General features: G+C 38.9%; 1 protein-coding gene across 2 annotated transcripts in view; it reads right to left on the bottom strand.

Annotated features, from left to right (window-relative positions):
* Nucleotides 1–1,152: 1,152 nt before the first annotated feature.
* The window catches only part of LOC120535297 (adhesion G-protein coupled receptor G5-like), a 53,398-nt gene continuing 35,119 nt past the window's right edge, over nucleotides 1,153–19,431 (bottom strand). For both annotated transcript variants that reach the window (XM_039763045.1, XM_039763046.1), the window contains 5 exons: nucleotides 18,651–18,775; nucleotides 16,698–16,969; nucleotides 12,002–12,071; nucleotides 8,541–8,827; nucleotides 1,153–1,525 (listed from right to left, as the gene is read on the bottom strand). In XM_039763045.1, coding sequence (XP_039618979.1) covers nucleotides 1,392–1,525; nucleotides 8,541–8,827; nucleotides 12,002–12,071; nucleotides 16,698–16,969; nucleotides 18,651–18,775 — 888 coding nt within the window. In that variant the 3' untranslated portion in view covers nucleotides 1,153–1,391. The remainder of the gene's footprint in view (nucleotides 1,526–8,540; nucleotides 8,828–12,001; nucleotides 12,072–16,697; nucleotides 16,970–18,650; nucleotides 18,776–19,431) is intronic.

Here is a 19,431-nt window from a genome sequence, read left to right as displayed (position 1 = left end):
TTTTACGATGTAATTCGTCTCTGCAGCATCGTCTGTTTTGTTCTTTTCTTGAAGAGATGTCTGCAGAATTTGGAAATTTGCTGCTTCACAATGACATCAGATGGGTAAGCAAGGGTCGTGTAGTGGGTGCAGCAATGCACTGTACGTGACTTGACTTGACTCCTGAGAATTGTGGACCTCTGCACCTTCACTCCAGTTTCAGCCAAAGAGAATTAGAGACTTCTGCGAATGAGAGTTGGATTTTTAGTAGCCTTTCTCACTAGTCAACATCTTGCTTTGATGCTTAGTTTTCAGGGATGAAGAGTCTGGGTGCTGTGGAATGACAAACCTTCCACTTTTTAATGATGGAGGCTTAATGGGAAGTTCAAACTCTTCAGTATTTTTTTGTACCCATTTCCTGACTTGTGTACTTTAGTGACTTTGTTTCTCACATCAGTAGAATGCTCCTTTGTCTTCTTTTTTAGGAATGATTGTCCAACAAAGACTATAGCACTTAAAAAAGGGTGAGTTTTATATCAAGAGTGATATAAAGGATTCACAAGTACTACCTAATTATGTTTAATCATGTCTGTGAAAAGACTGTCAGATTTGTGTCTTTTGAGATTAAATTGTCATTTGTGTAAACCTGGAGCTCCGAAAGCATAGAGGTTTAAATGCTTAATGCAAACGCTAACTTTTGAGTTTTTCTTCTGCAGTTAAATATCTACAGAAAATAGTTTATTTTGACTTTGGAAATCTATTGTTACAGCATAAGAGTTCACATTAAAAATAATAAACGGATAAATATGTGTACAAATCTGTGGTCATGCAGAAAATTATGATGACATTCAAGGGTGTTCAATACTTTTGCATGCCAGTTTACATGTAAACTCAGCTGACCAGGAAGTACTTAATGCTGGCCTTTATACTGTCACATGACATCAAATGCCTTGTGTACTGTAACAACAGTTAACAAAGATATCCACAAAATGATGGCACCCATTACAATCCAAGATGGACTGTGTAAAGTGCAATAATATTTTAGCAACCTGAAAACAATGCAGCACTGTCAAAAACCCTTACAGAAAATAAAAATTTGATTTAAAAGGCGGAAGAAAAGACACAGACAATTTTATAAGTAGCCATATATAAGAATGCTTGTACAGTCCATAAAATATTTCATTGATCAGTTTTACTGTACTCATAATTTCTGTTTTAGCTTTGTTTAATTTATACATTAAAGATCAGTGAGATCGCTTAAAATTTATTTTTGATACACATTGTCTTTAGCAAAGAGCATTTAGTTGAAAACATAAAAAAAATGAAATTCTCCAATAAATTGTAAATATTGTTTCCTCTTTTCTCACATTCGAGTCACCAAGATTTATTTTGTCCTTCCACTTCTTCTAAGTTTAAGTGTTTGAATTTCTTTTGTTCTTATGTGAATTTCTGACTTCACAAGAAGCATTTTTTTCATCTCTAATTTCAAAGAAAAAAGTTCTTCCCTTATTCTTCTGAGTACAAATCCATATAAACAGGAAAAATCCTGGAAGGACATCAAACAGAATATGCTTTATATCATACTTTGAGTGACTATATTAGGTAAAAAAACACATGTAACATACTGGACACCATTTATGAATCAGGTTTTGAATTGTTTTGTACGTGGAGTTCATGCTCCTTTATCTTCTTAATTTTCCCTCTACTGCGTATGCTATGTTGAGAAATAAGGAACTTTGTGAAAATTCTTATAGATTAACACAACAATCACTTTTTTTAGTGGAATATTGAAACAATGTTAATGAGAACAGGTCATGTAGCTCCAAAAATCTTGTCAATCCAATTCAACTACTTTCTTGAAAATAACTGTTGATGTTGGATGATTCCCAGAATCATACCATTTACCTCACCACTTTGTAACTTATTCTGCATTTCAATGCTCATGTTCTCACATACATGTTTTCTCAGAACAGTTGACTTATTGCAATCCTTCAAAGACACCCACGTGCACACACATACACACACACACACACACACAAGTATGCATAGCAAACAACATATATACATGAATTTCAGCAGGTTTCACTCATTCTGCACAAATAAATCTCACTATGGCATGTGGTTTCACAATGGTGCAATCCTGGAACAGAGTGCCCATGTTCATTTGGCCTTGGATTCAACTAGACTAATGGCAGAGTGTTGCTCTGTGCATGTTCAAACTATCCAAGTCAACGTGAATGTGTTGTATTGCATCCACTTCTACAGTATCTATTGCAGTTATACTGTAAATATATATATATATTGGGCATCATGGACATTGCAGTTTTTATACGCAGCCCTGCTGGATGCCATGGGGGCCACTAGGAGACGCTGCAGGGAGGAACAACGATTATTTACCCTACGCCCCGGAAGTACATCCAAGTCACATGGACAAAGGGAATGACGTGCTTCCGGGGTGAAGAAAAGGATTTTTTTACCTGTCCCGGAAGTGATACAAGATCACATGGACGGGGGATTGAGAACACTTCAAGATCAGGGAATATAAAAGGATTGCGGGAGCTCCCAGACAGCGAGCTGAGCTGGGTGGTAGGAGGGCAACGCGTTTGGGAGTGTGGAGGATTGTATTATTGTGATTATTGTTTATTATATGAGTATAGTGGAGGAGAGGGGGCTTTGTGCACTGTGGCAATTTAATAAAGTCGATCATTTGGACTTTTACCTGGTGTCTGGAGTCGTGGACAGGGGTTCAAGAGAGCGATAGCGCCCCCTATCTGTCACAGTGGTGTAGTCTGCAGGATATTTCAGCCTCTATTGCGGAGGACCTGTTTTTCAAATTTCTGTGGGCAGAGAACCACGAGAAGCCAGCATTCAGACCCACCACAAAAACGCCGGATCCTACCTTCACCAAGTCCGGAATGGGGAAGAAGAAGAAGGGCAAGCAGAGTGACAACGCCAGCGGGAGAGCCATGCTTGCAATGGCCGATGCTCGGGCGGAGTCACAGAGCGGCCTTACAAGTCTGGAGAAACTTCCAGGGACCAACAATCGCTTTGAGGTACGTGCCGGGAACGTATTTGATAATCCATTTAAAATAACACTTTGTTCCATGCATGTACCTCAGAGATGATCACCTGGAGGCTCTGCGGGAAAAAGAAGACAATGGCACGCTCCAGTTCGAGCCAGAGCACATGGAGGAAGACTTCCTCATGACAGCAGCCGACGAGGGACACGACAGCAAGCCCGGTGTTTTCTGGGAAGGACTTGGATTTTCTGAAGGGGAAGGGGAAGGGGAAGGGGGAGGCGAGCGAAGCATCGCTCACCCAGGAAAAAGGTAAGGAGGGTCGGGAAATGGCTGAACGGGATGTAGGTAAATTAAATAAGACAGACCGCAGTCCGCTGAAGGAAGCGACCCGACCCTTGACCAAGAAAAACTCCAATTCCCAGCAGCCTCTGCGAGACCCGTCAGAGCATGTGCCAGAAGTGGGCGTGCGCATTGGCTCCCGGCCGGCAGGTAAGACAAACAAGGAAGTGAGTCTTCTGCCAGCTGAAGTAAATAATGTTATTGATTTATGGGAACTTGAAAGGCTAATCGAGCCCGTAGTATGTTTTTTACAGGTCTTGACAAACATTGAGAGGATCGTTGGAGAATTGGGAGCAGCAGCCAAAGCGCTGTTGGAGACGGTGAGAGCCTACATGCGGTGATTGGATGAAAAGCCTCCCGTATTACATGATGTGGTGGTACAGGTATGTGAAACCCGCACCGTATATAAAGTAATAGGGACGCAGTGTAATCCGGGCACGCTTTTAATGAAAAGCGGGTGCCAATACATGGCATGCCCTACAAGAGAGGCCGAATCGTTAACCGAGTGGTCGGGGGAAGAGCCGATCGTTCCGGGACAGCGAGACAGTGCTGACTCCAGGAGCGAGGCGGCCCTAAAGCCGCCGCCACCGGTCAGTTATAAAACTAAAGGGGTTCAGACAGTAAAGGGTCTCTTTTTATATCATAGAGAGATTCAGACTGTGGACAAGCCCCAGATGAAACAGGAGACCTCTAAAATAAAACAGGGGTCTCCTGACAAGAAAGCAACAGGAGAGAGAGCACCGTTAGAGGCGGTGGGGGTTTCTTTCCCAGCAAGAGAAGGGGCAGCCCTAACGTTTCCCAATTGTTTTCAGTCCCACAGGGAGAGAACACCAGGAGGACGGAGGCAGTGCTACGGATGCCGAAGGTTGGACCACATTTGGCAAAACTGTCCTTGGAAAGAGGGGGACAAGCTGTTGAATTGGACTAATATTCCCCCTAGATTCTCCAGGGAACAAGATACAAGGATCAGTCAAGGCTCAACTGGAATGTCCTCTTGGATAAAGACTTCCCTCTCGGGGCTGGCCACTCCAAATTATAATTCGTCACTGGGAGGGGAATACTGTGGTGTATGGCTGGCCGTTTATCCCGGCCAATACCCCCAAGCCGCCAGGTGGAGCCCTCCCGCAGTATGGAGGTTTCCCGAAGACCAGCAGGGCTTCATGGACATTGCAGTTTTTATACGCGGCCCTGCTGGATGCCATGGGGGCCACTAGGAGACGCTGCAGGGGGGAACAGCGGAAGTACGTCCAAGTCACATGGACAAGGGGAATGACGTGATTCCGGGGTGAAGAAAACGACTTTTTACCTGACCCAGAAGTGATACAAGATCACATGGACTGGGGATTGGGAACACTTCTGGGTCAGGGAATATAAAAGGATTGTGAGAGCTCCCAGACGGTGAGCTAAGCTGGGTGGTAGGAGGGCAACGCGTCTGCGAGTGTGGAGGATTGTATTATTGTGATTATTGTTTATTATATGAGTATAGTGGAGGAGAGGGTGCTTTGTGCACTGTGGCAATTTAATAAAGTCGAACATTTGGACATTTACCTGGTGTCTGGAGTCGTGGACAGAGGTTCAAGGGAGCGATAGCGCACCCTATCTGTCACAGTATATATATATATATATATATATATATATATACAGTATATATATATATATATATATATATATATATATATATATATATATATATATTTATATTGTGAGCTGGAGGGCTGATCGCACCCCAAATAGATACAGACGCCCTGGGAAAACCACAAACCCTAAAACACTGACTACCACCCTCACATTGCTCCTTATCCTTGCACTATAACGCGTAATACAAGCCTCGTGGTACTCGCCGACTTATAAGCCTTGCAGCACCTGTCAGTTTTGGAATTGATTGTTTGCTTTTATCTCTCTCTGCTCCTAGCGGAACTGTCATCTCTGACTTGTCATGGAGCACGTTTAAGCTCATGTGTTTGCAGTGTTTGAATAAAAATGCTTCTTGTTTCTACGACCTCCTGTGTCTCTGTGCAAATCTGTGTCCCAAGCGTGACAATATACATATAAATGCATATATATACATATACATATATATATATATATATATATGAAAGAGTAATGTGATAGCCCATGAATTAGTCATTTTAGCTGCCATGGTTTCCACAATCACCGATACTCATTTGATAATGTCATAGGTCAGTTCCGAAAATGCTGACACCGGATCAGAAAGCATGTCACCAGGAATTCAGTCATGAGAACGTGTACATTCCTAGAGAAAATCCTACTGAATTTTTCTCACAAATTGTTGATGGGGATGAAAAATGTTTAGTACCTTATCCCTGAAACCACGAGTCCATGCAATAGAAACATAAGGGCCCACCAAGACCCAAGGAATTTTGCGTGCAGCAGTCGGTCAGAAAAATCATGGCAACAGTTCTCTGGGACACATGGAATTCATTTCACGCCAGTTAGCCATCACTGGAGAAACCTTCTTTTCCACAATGAAGCCCTTACATTAGGCCATCAAACATCAGTGTTGTGGGAAGCTGTCAGCAGATGTGTTCCTGCTTCAGAACAATGCACCATCCCACAAATCTCAAAAATTGAAGGCTATGGTCAGGGAATGCAGCTTCATAGAGTTAAACCAGTCACCAAATAGTCCAGACCTGGCCCCCAATGACTATTTTCTCTTTCTAAGCTTGAACAAATAACAATGTGGTCAGTGATTTTCCTATGATAACGACCCTTTAAGAAAGTGGCAACAGGATGGCTGGAGGACCAAGATGAATCCTTCTAAGTCAAAGGAATTAAATCACTGGAAGCAATGTGGATCACATGTGTTGAAGTAAAGAGTGATGTCATTGAAAAGAAATGAAGTGAGTTTGACCATAAGATTTTATTTTCATAGTCAGCTAGACAAATTATTGAACACCCCTCTATAAAAGCAGTAGACTCACCCGTTGACTCTGAGAAAAAGCACTGTTAGCAACACCTAATTTGTAAAATGTTCCTCACACATAAATCTTTTCCTGCTGAGTTTTCAGACTTTCTTGCACCCATCTACACGCCACACCTTGATCTTCTACTTCTTTTAATTTTATCACAAGTCTCCCATATGTGACATTATGAAAAATCGTGTTCCAATCATTTTTATATAGTATGCTACCATGGCTGTTCATTTGTCTGTGCGGGATTTTAAATCACCTGTAGCTTGCAAACCATTTGACCTATTAACCTGAAATTTAGTACACTTATACTATGTGTCTACTATCCGCTTTCAGGATGATGATTGACCTCCACTTTTTATTTTATTTTATTGTAGAATCAACTCTCGGCAGTAGGGCACCGTTCTCATCCCTACCACCTTCACCGTCACTGCCCCTACCTCTTCATTTCTTAAATCATTCTTGAGGTAGATTGAAGACTTAAGTGCCAGCTTAAGTGAAACATTTTAGAAAACATACTAAGTAATTGCAGCACAAACACTGACTTAATCAGTTTTAACGTAAAAAGATGTAGATGAAAGAAGAGAAGAAGCAGGCTGCTAGGGTGGAGAAAAGAAGAGCTGCTCAGGAAGCAGCAAGCACATCAACTTCTGAGCAAACAAATTCTAAACGTACAGAGAAAGAGTAGGAAAACTTTGAATGCTCAAGTCAAGCGTATTCTCTGCACGTTATCGTGCAGTGCACTGTTACTGGTAATAAATAATATATGTATGACTCTGATCGTATGCTTTTGTCACTTCCTCACAGAATTGCAGCATATTAGTGGCACATAATCTCCCTCATCTAAACCCACACTGACTGTTCACTAATGTATCTGTTTTGGCCAAGTGTCGATCATTTCCTTAATAATAGCTTCCACTAAGTAACCAGTGATTCATGTTAAGTTTACTGGCTTCTAGTTACTTGAATCAGCCTTATCACCAATTTTTATATAATGTTTCACCTTTATGTAATTTTTAAAAAAATGTCTTCATTTCCCACATTATTGGCTTGTGCCAAGTTAGATACTATACATGTCCTTACAATTACTTGATTTAGGATGTACAGTAGAGAAGAAACGGCGGAAGTGAAAATACCTTTAAAATATATAGAGTGTAATGGTAGGGCATGTCTTTATATCATAATAAACTTGCAAGAAAAGTAACAAAATTGAACATTTTTAAATAATGGTTTTATACAAAACACACAAAGGGGTTGATTAAAGAGAAAAAAGAAAGACTCACTAGCAGCCTCACTGGACCTGGCTATACAGATTAAGTCCTTTTCTGTTCAACGGGGTGGTTTGCCCACTCTCAAACAACACACAAATTCTCCTTGTCACTTTCCAAACTTCATTTTCATCTGTCTTTCCTCACTGCTATTCTGTGAGTCAAGACTTTAACATAAACTACCAAAGGTCCAAAGCACAGTGGACCATTGACAAAGAGCAGACATTAAACCTCACCCTAGATTTACATTATGATGAGACATTATGAAAAGCAATTCCACAGAGTAATCATCTTCTATCAGTGGCAGCAGCTGACCTACAATTACATTAAGAAATTCCAGCATGTCCACTTTTTCCTTTTCTTGCATTACAAGGTGAGTTGGTATATGTTATGTCAATTATTTCTTCACTTCAGGTGTAGTGAAGAGGCTTTCCCTTAAGGATAGGGTGAGGAGCTCAGTCATCCAGGAGGGGCTCAGAGTAGAGCCACTGCTCCTCCACATCGAGAGGAGTCAGATGAGGTGGCTCGGACATCTGATCAGGATGCCTCCTGGACGCCTCCCTGGTGAGGTGTTCCGGACACGTCCAACCGGGAGGAGGCCCCGGGGAAGACCCAGGACACGCTGGAGGGACTATGTCTCCCGGCTGGCCTGGGAACGCCTTGGGATTCTCCCGGAAGAGCTGGAAGAAGTGGCTGAGGAGAGGGAAGTCTGGGCTTCTCTGCTTAAGCTGTTACCCCCGCGACCCGACCTTGGATAAGCGGAAGAGGATGGATGGATGGATGGAGGTGTAGTGAAGTACATGAATACCTTGAGGCTCTTGTGATGGTCATATTAAGTCTGCTTTAACATGACTGTTCCTTAACAAAACTGTTTTAGTTGTATGGGGTGATGGATTCTTTTGGATTGTATTTTGTAATGTATAAATAAAAGTTACATTTACAAAAAAATCTAATTAAATTGATCTGATAATTTAAATATTTGTAAACTATTAGCATGAACTTACCTTGCAATGAGTTTAAAATTGTAAATAAGTATTCAACTGCTAAATTACTGGATCCAGCAAGGAAGAAGCCCAGTCCCCATGTGAATCCACATAGGCAGGCAAGTCCCAGAAATGTACTGATGTATTCATAAATATTTCTCTTGTTTTTCTCAGCCTTTTTGCTTTCACACTTTGTTTGGTTTAACTTGTAGAACACAGCAACCAACACTCCACAAATAAAGATGAACACAAGTGCATAGTATCCAATCACAGTTGTGTAGATGATCACGTCGATGGTGATCCAGCACCTTAAAGTAATAAAGTAAGAATTGTTATTACTGTAATCCAATTCACTTTCATTTGAGTCTGCCTGTCCCTCTGCCTCACAGACTGGTCAAATCAGGTTTAAACTTCTGTTATGATTTGATAACAATAAATTTGATATGAAACGCTACAAAATGTTTAATTTGAAACGCAGGCTTGAGAGATTTTAACTACATAATACTTGATCTCATCCCTGTTCTAGCACTATTGTTTCTTTCTCCATATCATCTTCAAAACCAGTCCCATTCTCACTAACTATACAGTTTACATTTTTGTTCAGACCCTCTGTTGATTGGACTACTGCAATTCACTACTCCTCATCCAGAGTGCTGCTATCTGCTGTATTCTGTCCATTGTTATAGTCAGAGATATGATCAATTTCAAAACATTTGCCTTGCTTTAGAAGTAGCCTACACGGCTTTTCTCCAAACTATTTTGTTTTCCTTTGATTGCCAGCATGTTTCTTAATGAAAGCTCAGTTTTGCCTTAGATTGTCTCATTACTGATCCTCCTCCCCAGACACACACTCCCCTTTCATACCTCCAAGAATTCTTTTGCCATCAGTACTTATCCCAGTTTAATGACCTTTTGGCGACTACTGACACCCACCTCTTCACTACATAACATTACCGTTACACCATTTAAACTGCTTCTCCTTTCAAATTCAAGCATTTCCTGTTTAAAAGAAAAATCCAAAAATTTCTCACACTATATCAAATATTTTTATTCCCCATTGACATGAATTAAACTAAATTCCAAGTGACAAAAAATTCTAACCCACCTATATGCGTAAAATGCCATAAATATGCAATCTTCCATTTTGGAGCGGCAAATAAGACTTCCAGCTTATCTGCAAGAGCTTCTTGAAGTTTTCATGCCCATTTGCAAAAGCTCTAAATAAAAATTCCAAAATACCAGGCTACATAGCTTAAAAGGTAGGTTTAATACTATTTAAGTTAAATGTATTTTTTCACCGTCACGCTGTACATCCATTTATCAATGGTAATTAAAAATAATTCTAATATTTGCAGCATAAAATGAGCTCCAAAGAGCACAAATCCAAATGTAAAACAAAAGCCTTAATATGTCAATTTTTCAATTCAAGGATGTTCTTGAGTATCTTACAAATGATGTAAAAGAGAATATTCAAGTCATTTTCTAGAAAAAAAAATTTTTTTGTAAGATTCTTCCGTTTTAAAAGAAGTCTGGCAGTGCTCTTCAGATCATTGCCTGTGTTCCCTGCAGAAACCTTTCATTCCTAGTGGTGTGGTTTTCTGCAGCTCCTGAATATTCCAGTTGTTATTTTGAGCGTTTCCAGCATTTAGGGTTACATTTAATTCAAATTCACCTTTACTGTCATGCATTACGTAGCTCAATTACTTGCAGGCCTTCTCAAAATAGTGACAGTAATGCACTACCAATGAAAGACACCCACAAAAACAGCATTCATGGAAAGTATGTACAATTACAGCATATATAATATACACAACAACACGTGCAGCATTTGTCATAATGACTGTCTGTTTAGTAACCTTACAATCTGGGGATAGAAACTCTCTGTGAAACTACTGATGTAAGTTTGAATGGTCCTCTATCACTTGTCAGCAGAGTGGAGTGAGAAGACCAACTGTGCAGAGTGGTTCATGTCTTTAATGACCCTGTTTGCCTTTCTGAGGCAGTGTGTATTACTGATGTCCTGGACAGAAGGCTGTTTAGTGCGTTTAGTGATCTATGCCATCTGCAATCTTCAATGCTTTATGATCTTAAGATGAGCAGGGTTCATGTAGCATGATGTTATAAAGCCATTAAGGATAAACTTCACTGTACACTCATAAAAGTTACTGAGGCAGAGAAATCCAAGCTTCATCAGTCTTCTGAAGAAGTAAAGGCATTGGCGAGCCTTTTTAACAACTGATAAAATGTGTTGTGCTGTCATTTTATTGTAGTGATATGTCTGATAACAAAAGACATGTATACATTTAGCCATTCCACTGAACCCAATTGAATTTTAGGATCTCTCATTTACTATTTTTGCATTTTATTAGATTTATTAAGTATTTATCACTTCCTCAATAACATTATGATGGTCATCTCAATATGGCACTATTCTGTTGTTTATCTTGTTGATGACTGCTATTTTGGTCCAGTTTTGCATGACCACCACCATGATGTTTATGCTGACAGTGATTTGAAAATTTGAAATTGTGGTGTGGCGAGGACTTTATTCATGGATTCAGAAAACATAACAATTGTCACGATCACTATAAGGTGGTCAATGTAAACTATAACTTTTTTTTAATTTTATTTTTGCAATCTGGATATATGCATTTTCAGAGTATTTTGGTAGAATGACAATATCACAATAAGCTGCTTGTCACACGTGTATTGCTTTATGGTGTTTTACTGTCTTAATTACTTGAAAACTCCACACACGACTGTCATCTTTGAACAGACAAGGAAAAAGAACATATTCTTACCTTAGAAAAAATATACATTACTTCAAATCCCATTCCATTGTCACAAACATACCTCAGTGATGCAGAAGGCATATTTTCTGTGGTTGAAACTTTAGCTGCCTCAAAGCATACAGTATGTTTCGGTAAGTTTTACAGCTTTTGTTCTACATTTGTACTACAGTAGTGCCTTTTAACTTCATTTTAAAGTGCAAAGACACTGTATTTTTTACATTTTAAGGGAAGTGCTTCACTTTGTAACAAAGTCCCATGGCAAGTTCATGTATGTTTTTATTATGTAAAATAACTTTTGAGTTGAAAAATACCAAACTTACCCTTTAATGTCTAGAAATGTCTATGACCCAAGATATTCTGAGGCAGATCACTTTACCTTTCCTAGACTACAGAACAGTAAAGTTCTTTCAGTCCAAGCACTGTGACTCTGTTCTTCTCTCCATTATATTCTACAATTTTTTTCTCATAGCCACTTAATAACACCCTATTTATTTTCATTTTTTGATGTAGGGTTGTAATGAATTCTCTGCTAACCCCTGAAGCCTTATTTTATGTGTACAAAAGGTCTTGGTGTCTGAAGCACCAGTGTAATTTGAATAGAACTGTTAAGCTTGTAGTACACAATGAAAAGTTCTGTAAAGGAAGCACCAACTGAATCCAAATATGGTAAATTAAAAAGCACATACTCACATATGTTTACTGATGCCATAACTAACATGTTTAACTGCTATAACTGTGAGCACAAGTAGACCAGGGACACCTGAGAAGAGGAAAACATCATGAGAAAGCCTATGCTTCACATCTGAATAAATCTGAAAAAGCACATCTTTGCTAGTAGTGCATCAATATAACTCTAACACATGAATAAAAAATACACAGAACTGAAGAGATCATACTGTGAGAAGAAATGTATCCACAGGCAGAGTTTAAAGACATGCAGTTTCAATGGAGTAGTAGTGCTAAACTGGCCCTAGTGCAGGAGTGGCCAACCCGTGGCTCCCAAGCCGCATGCGGCTCTTTGCCTGGTTTCATGCGACTCTTACATTCATATCGAAGTTTGTGTTTGTGGTTTTTTTTTTAATGTTCATGTTCGCTTCGCTTGAGTCCAATACGGTATTTTCGTCAAATACGCATGTGTGTGAGATGAAAATACCGCAAAGTTTCCTAGTAGGGGCAAGATCATTTGAGTAAAAATTTGTGTCAAGTTCGCTCTCAAAATGGCAGGGAAAAAATGCACAGCAAAACGAAAATATGAAGATGAACACAGGACTTTTTTAACAGAGTGGGAGAGTTTATATTTTTTTGTTGAAAGTAATGGCAAGCCATTCTGCCTTATATGTCAGGCGTCATTAGCGCATTTCAAAGCTTCAAATCTTCAGCGCCACTTCAGCTTACTCCATGCTAACATCAACCAGGAATTTCCAAAAGGGACTGAACTTCACAAGTACGAGTTGGTCACTTTGAAAACTCAGGCAGAAAAGAAAGATGCAGTTTTTCTGAAAATTTACGAAGCGATCAGAGAATGTAACGCTCGCATCGTATCAACTGGCTTGGAACATTGCACGGGCTAAAAAGCCATACAATCAGGGGAGTTTGTTAAAAAATGCGTCAGTGACATTGTTGAAATCTTGTCTCCTGAAAACGACAAACTAAAATGCATGGTATCAGACATCCAACTGTCCTGCCACACTGTTGAACACAGAATATCGGACATTAACACGGCTATTGAATCACAGTTGTACTCTGACCTTCAAGCATGTGAGTATTTTAGTGTCGCATTGGATGACAATTGTGACATACAAGACAGGCCTCAGTTGGCAATAGTTGCACGGTCTGTGTCAAACGATTGTGTGATCAAAGAAGAACTCCTTGATATTGTGCCATTAAAAGACAGAACCTGCGGCATAGATGTGAAAGAAACAATGATGGCTGTATTTGCGAAAGCAAATCCGCCCATACCGAAACTAACTGCAATAGCCACGGATGGAGCGCCAGCCATGATCGGATCTGTGAACGGGCTTGTGGGGCTGTGCAAAGCTGAGCAAACATTTCCAGAGTTTTGGAATTTCCACTGCATCATCCACAGGGAGCAACTCGTGTCTAAATCATTGAATTCAGACAATGTCATGAAGCCTATGATGGAAATCATCAACTACATCCTCACACATGCGCTTAACCACAGGCATTTCAAGAATCTCATCACTGAGCTGGACCAAGGGCTTCCAGGTGACCTGCCGCTGCACTGCACTGTAAGGTGGCTGTCAAAAGGCCAAGTACTCTCTCGCTTCTTTGAGCTTTTGGATGGCGTGAAACTGTTAATGGAAGAGAAGGACAAGGACTATCCCAAGCTCTCTGACCTCAAGTGGATTATGGATCTGGCCTTTTTGGTGGACATGCTGTGTCACTTGGACAGACTGAACCTAACCCTGCAGGGTAAGTTAAAAATGCTGCCTGACCTGGTGCAAAGTGTGTTTGCGTTTGTCAACAAACTGAAGCTGTTCAAGGCGCATATTCAAAAGGGAGATTTAACGTATTTTCCCACTCTTCTAAAAGCCAGCAGGCAAGTCACCAGCACCGCCCTGAATAAGCAAAGAGCCAGATATGCAACACTGGTTGAAAACCTGCACGAAAGCTTTGTGACCAAGTTCCGTGATCTACAACTGGAAAGGCCACAGATTACGTTCCTCATCGACCCATTTAATGCGGAGACTGACTGTTTGAAAGCCCTGCTAGTCACAGATGAGGCTGCGGCTGAGTTGGAGATGATCGATCTTTGTGAGGAGGACCAACTGAAACCTGCTTTAAGGGAAGGAACCATTGAGTTCTGGAAAAGTGTGTCAATGGAAAAATACCCCAATGTCAAACGGGCTACGCTTAAGATACTGTCAATGTTTGGGTCAACATATGTCTGCGAGTCTGTGTTTTCTACCCTGAAGCACGTGAAATCAAAGCATCGATCTGTTCTTACTGACATCCATGTGAAAGAATTGCTTTGAGTGGCAACAATGGAATACAAGCCAGATTTGAAGAGGATTGTTCAAGGAAAGGAAGTCAGAAGTCCCACTAAGCAACATGCATAGTAAAAGAAAAACGCTGTTATAAATTATTATATTTTTGTTTGTGGACTTGGTTGAACTGAGAGTTTGTGTGTGTGAGACAGTGCACACAGTGTTCATTGTTGAAAATGACTGGCCTGTGGTTTTAGTACTGTAGGAGTCAATTTCTGTCATTATCATGTTGGTGTGTGACATTTACAATAAATCTGGCTGAGCAGAGGTGTGTGTATGTGTGTGAGGAAGGGATGGGTGATGTTCATGTGTGCCCATGTGTATGATGTGGCTCTTTGTGGTAACACAGTAAAAAATGTGGCTCTTGGTCTCTGACTGGTTGGCCACCCCTGCCCTAGTGGGCGTGTGACTGTGCCACTTGCACCCGACCCAGGGAATTGTTCCTGCCTTGCACCTTATCCTTGTTGGGATAACTCCAGCCCCCCAGCGACCCAGCTCAGAATTAAGTAGGCTTAAAAATGGTATGGTAAGTTATTATGAAAAATGTACCATATTTGACATGGAATTGGATGTAAATATGTAAAACCTCAAATGGCAGTTCAAAAAATAAAATTTTTAATGGTTGTCTGGCCCCCAAAAGCCTAAATGTCAAATTGGGCCCATACCAAACATTTACTTATTCTGAGTGTTAACTCTGAATATAAGTTCACTTCTTCAATGCCAAGAGTCAAATCAATTGAAAGTTTAAGCTAATGACAACCAGGCTACAATACCAAAGAGTAGTAGTATGCACTGAAATTGAACAATTTCTCTGCCCCCCTGCCTTTTAGCCTCCTTTTTCATACTTCTTTCAAACATAATCTGTTTCAGCATATATACATGGAAAAATAATGTGCTATATTTCAAGATAATGTCAATTTTGAACCACAAGATTAGCAAAATGTAAATGATAGGTAAAACAAATATAGCAGAAATCTGATTTAATGTTTTCATATTCAGCATTTTAATGCATTTATCATTTTTGGATGCAGTGATTGACATAAAAAAGATGTTAACAAGGATAGTCTTGTAGCAATACAGTTAAAATGACTCTATGCTAATTTTTAGTTTGTATCTGATTTTTTTTTTTTGGTTTGGCTTTCAAATTATTTTTGTGATCCAAATCTGGTGTGAGTATAAACAGATACCTCTCCAAAATGTGCCCTGTCTATACAGTATGAATAAATACACCTTTGTTAAGTGGATGTAGCCTAATACACAGATGTTCATTGCTGTGCAAATTCATAATATTTCAGTGCAGGGCATCAAACAATGCTTCATTTTATGGCATCAAGGAACCTGTAGACATGACAGAGAAGCCAGGATTTGTGGCAGCAAGATGTTTTTGATAAAATACCTTAGCAATGGATTGAGTGTAAATCCTGCAATGTTATCATTCCATGCTGTTTTTTGCTAATCACAATTCTCTGAAAAGATCAGATCTGTGTCACAATAAGGAAAAACTGGGAAATAAGGTACAGTGTGAATGTAGCCTTGTTTAACTTTCAAAAATCAAATGCAAAGTTTGGACACATCTTGCTGTAATCATGCTTTCAGCCTCTTGTGAATTAACAATGACACTATAGATACCAACAGCATGTCAGTATTTATAAAAAAGGATTAACAATCTAAATAAAAAGAATAATCATTGCACAAATTAAACAGAACAAATAAGATATGTTCAAATTGTATTATAACTGTAATCACTAAAAATAATTGCATTGAACCTATATGAAAAAAACTATAATTTCTGAGAGTATTATGAAGAGCCTAGCTGATAATTATTATTAGCTTCATTTTGGATTAAAAGTGATTCCTTAAGTATAGTTTATAGGAAGATTCCAACAACTAAGGCAACACAAGAGGGTGTCGACTGTTTCAGATGCTATTTCATTATTTTCAGTGGACTGTCATTTCATCAAGGACAAGTTATTAATTTACCTCATGTCATTTCTATTAAACAGGCATTAACATTTTGCAACTTATACAAGGAAAAACAGACAGACTGAACATAATAAATCACAGTTGGTAAAACACAGGTTTCACAAGACCCCATTTCACATATCTTACAACTGCTTTTGTGAAAATCATAAGCACATGAAGGCAACTGTTTTTCACAACTTATGCAAGGGTGAGATATTTGACTGGATATCTGGCACTGGATATATCTAAAGTGGTGACTGAACCTGTAGCCTTGTGACTTGCACACATAAGACATACATTTTATTAATTTTATGTCAGAGGCTGCTGCATATCAATGAAAGCCGATTACAGTATGAACATTTAATTTTAAGCCATTATATTATACTTCGATTTAGCATTGGATTTTACTCACGTACCCCAGCCGACAAGGCAGAATCTCCAGTAAGAGCCTTTCAGAATGGATTGGCTTTGTCTCCAAATCAGCAGCCACATCTGAAAGGCCTCAAGTGCCATCCAGGTGAAGGAACAGATAAGGAAAAAGTGGAGGAGCAACCCTGTGGTGATACAAAGCCAGTGGATACCCTGAATAGCAGGTATAGTTGCACTGCAGAGAAAACCTATGTTGAGAAGAAGAAGAGCTCCTGCTAAGTTGAAGTGGATGAACCAGGACAGGTCAGTAATTTTCTCCCTATTAAAAAAAAGCCTTGTTTAAGTTTCAGAAGAACTGGGAACTATTTCTTTGCATTAAAATCAGTTTTTATGGTAGTGTTTTACTTAGTTAATTTAAGAAGTCATTGTAAAGCCTGAACATGCCACCGAATACAAGATGTAATCAAAAAGTGTTGCATAACATTGTAGCTTGCTGCACAAGGTTGGAGACTATCTAGACATAACAACTTATTAATTCACACCAGTCTGAATTAATGACATACTGGAGGCTTTTTAAGTTCTTTTCAGCTCTGAAGGTAAAGTGCATGCACAGTATAACAGCCTAACAACAATATCTGCATGTGTCCCCACAACATACCCTTTCTTAGCAGGCAGTGTAGTGCAATGGCATTAGATCACAATAAATCACAAGGAAACTGGTTCAGTGATGAGTTAAGCCTGATTCTGATGAAGTCATTTAACCTGCAGACTATAAAAAATCTGATGTGTCCTGTACCCAATTTTCCAAACATAAAGCTGTGTTTTTAACAGGAAAATATTGAATGTTAATATTTCATTATACGGAATCAAAAGGAAGAATCATATTGCTTTAAAAAATGTGTTTTCTGTGCCAGTTATACTGCAGCTATAGCACAATCGTGAACAGGAAAAGATTATTATCTTTGTACCGCAAAAACCACTGGAATGATTTTGTTCAAAATGAAAAGGTTTCTATCATTTTATGAATGCAATTAATTGTGCCAAGTTTCACTGAAAGCGAGTTAGTCATTTTTGAGACATTCACACAGATACACTCAAATGATACTTTGAAAGTAGAAAGATCCTATTTGTGTAAATCTGTTGAAAACTCAAAGTTGAAATCTTGATCATGTTACAATACCTAAATGTAACCATAGTGCATGCATTTACCCCTATAGAGTAAAAAGCTACCGGAGTACTTTTGCTCAAAAGCCGTATGCTTGTAGCATTTTAAAATGCTAACTATTATGTCAAGTATCACTTGGATTGAGCAATTTGATCTCGACTTATCATGTCTACATTCTGACTGCCTAAAATACACACATACAGGTACATACGGGCACAGACCAACATCACTCTGAAATTGTGTTTAAGGATGCCTAAAATAAAATGTGTTCATTTATTGAAAACTCAAAGGTAAAATTTTGCCCCTTTTGCAGTGTTTTCTTTCTGCATGTGAACATGCCATACATACAGTGAAAGTTAAAGGTCTGCAGATGACTGCAATACAGAATGTCCTCATCTTGTAGGTAGCCACTGGAAAAAGCATATGACAATTAGGCAATAACAACAATGCTTCTTGATGCATTTAACTAAGTTTCGGAATTGTATATTGAAAATGTCCAAATTTACAAACTACTGTCCAGGTGAATCATCAAACATCTTATAGATTTTTGCCCTACATAAATACCACTTCAGATGTGGTGGTGTCATTAACATATAACATGATTTCCTGTGTGGAAGTGTGTCTGACATTAATTACAGCTAAACAGCTCCCTTTATCTATTCACTTTTTATCATTTGGCAAACTCATTTCAATATGGGAACATAATAAGTTGCACTTCTGTCAGAATGTGAATGAAGGCTTTACTGATGTTACTTGGCAGCTTAAAATTGCATAAATCACAGATAAGTTAGGTGACTTAAATTGGAAATGGTACCTGTTGAATTTCAGTACTTACTTGGACACAATTGAGGAAGTGGGCTGAAGTAAAAGGACAATAGTCAAAAAAAAAACTGACACACCACAGCCGATGTATGAAATGTAACTGAGGGCATCCATATTGTCTTCTTCATTGCAAGGTCCCTGATTGTGCAAAAGAAAGCATTATACAAATATACACTTCCAAAAGAATCTGTTTTTACTAGAATTTACTAGTATTGACATTAATATTATTTTTTCCAAAAACATGACCCTCATAGAAAGATACTGCTTACTTCATTTGCAATATTTCTGTACCACTTCTGAGACCACTTTATCCTAAAGCCATCTCAAAAACCTACAACACATTCTATTCCTCTTTGCAGTAGGACTTTTTACAGATGGGAAGACTTGGCAAACTTTGGTTATAAAAGTATAATAAATACATTTCTAGACATACTTTAATTATAAAGTGCATTAAAACATTCAGGTTTAGTTAAATCAGAGGAACAAACTGCTATATTTTTTCTAAGAGAAACATCTTGCTTGTTTCTTGTTTAGACCATTCTAGTGCTTTGATTTTGGAAAACTTATGTATGTTGTAATGTGACCTGTATTAAAAAGAATTGTCAACCACGTGTACAGACAATGACTGCAATAAAACACCTTTAGATGTATGAAGCTAGAAGTTTTCTTCATCTTTCATAAATATTACCTTATGCTGTTAGATTTTATTTTCTTTGATATTCAGTTTGTTGATATTTTACAATGTAGTTTTTCAGTAAACGTCATCCTTTAAAGTAAAGGGTGTACACTAGTAA

This window comes from Polypterus senegalus, chromosome 9 (genome assembly GCF_016835505.1).
Source record: "Polypterus senegalus isolate Bchr_013 chromosome 9, ASM1683550v1, whole genome shotgun sequence".
Classification (NCBI taxonomy): domain Eukaryota; kingdom Metazoa; phylum Chordata; class Cladistia; order Polypteriformes; family Polypteridae; genus Polypterus; species Polypterus senegalus.
Note: the sequence above shows the minus strand (reverse complement) of the source record. Positions and strands in the feature narration are given on the sequence as shown.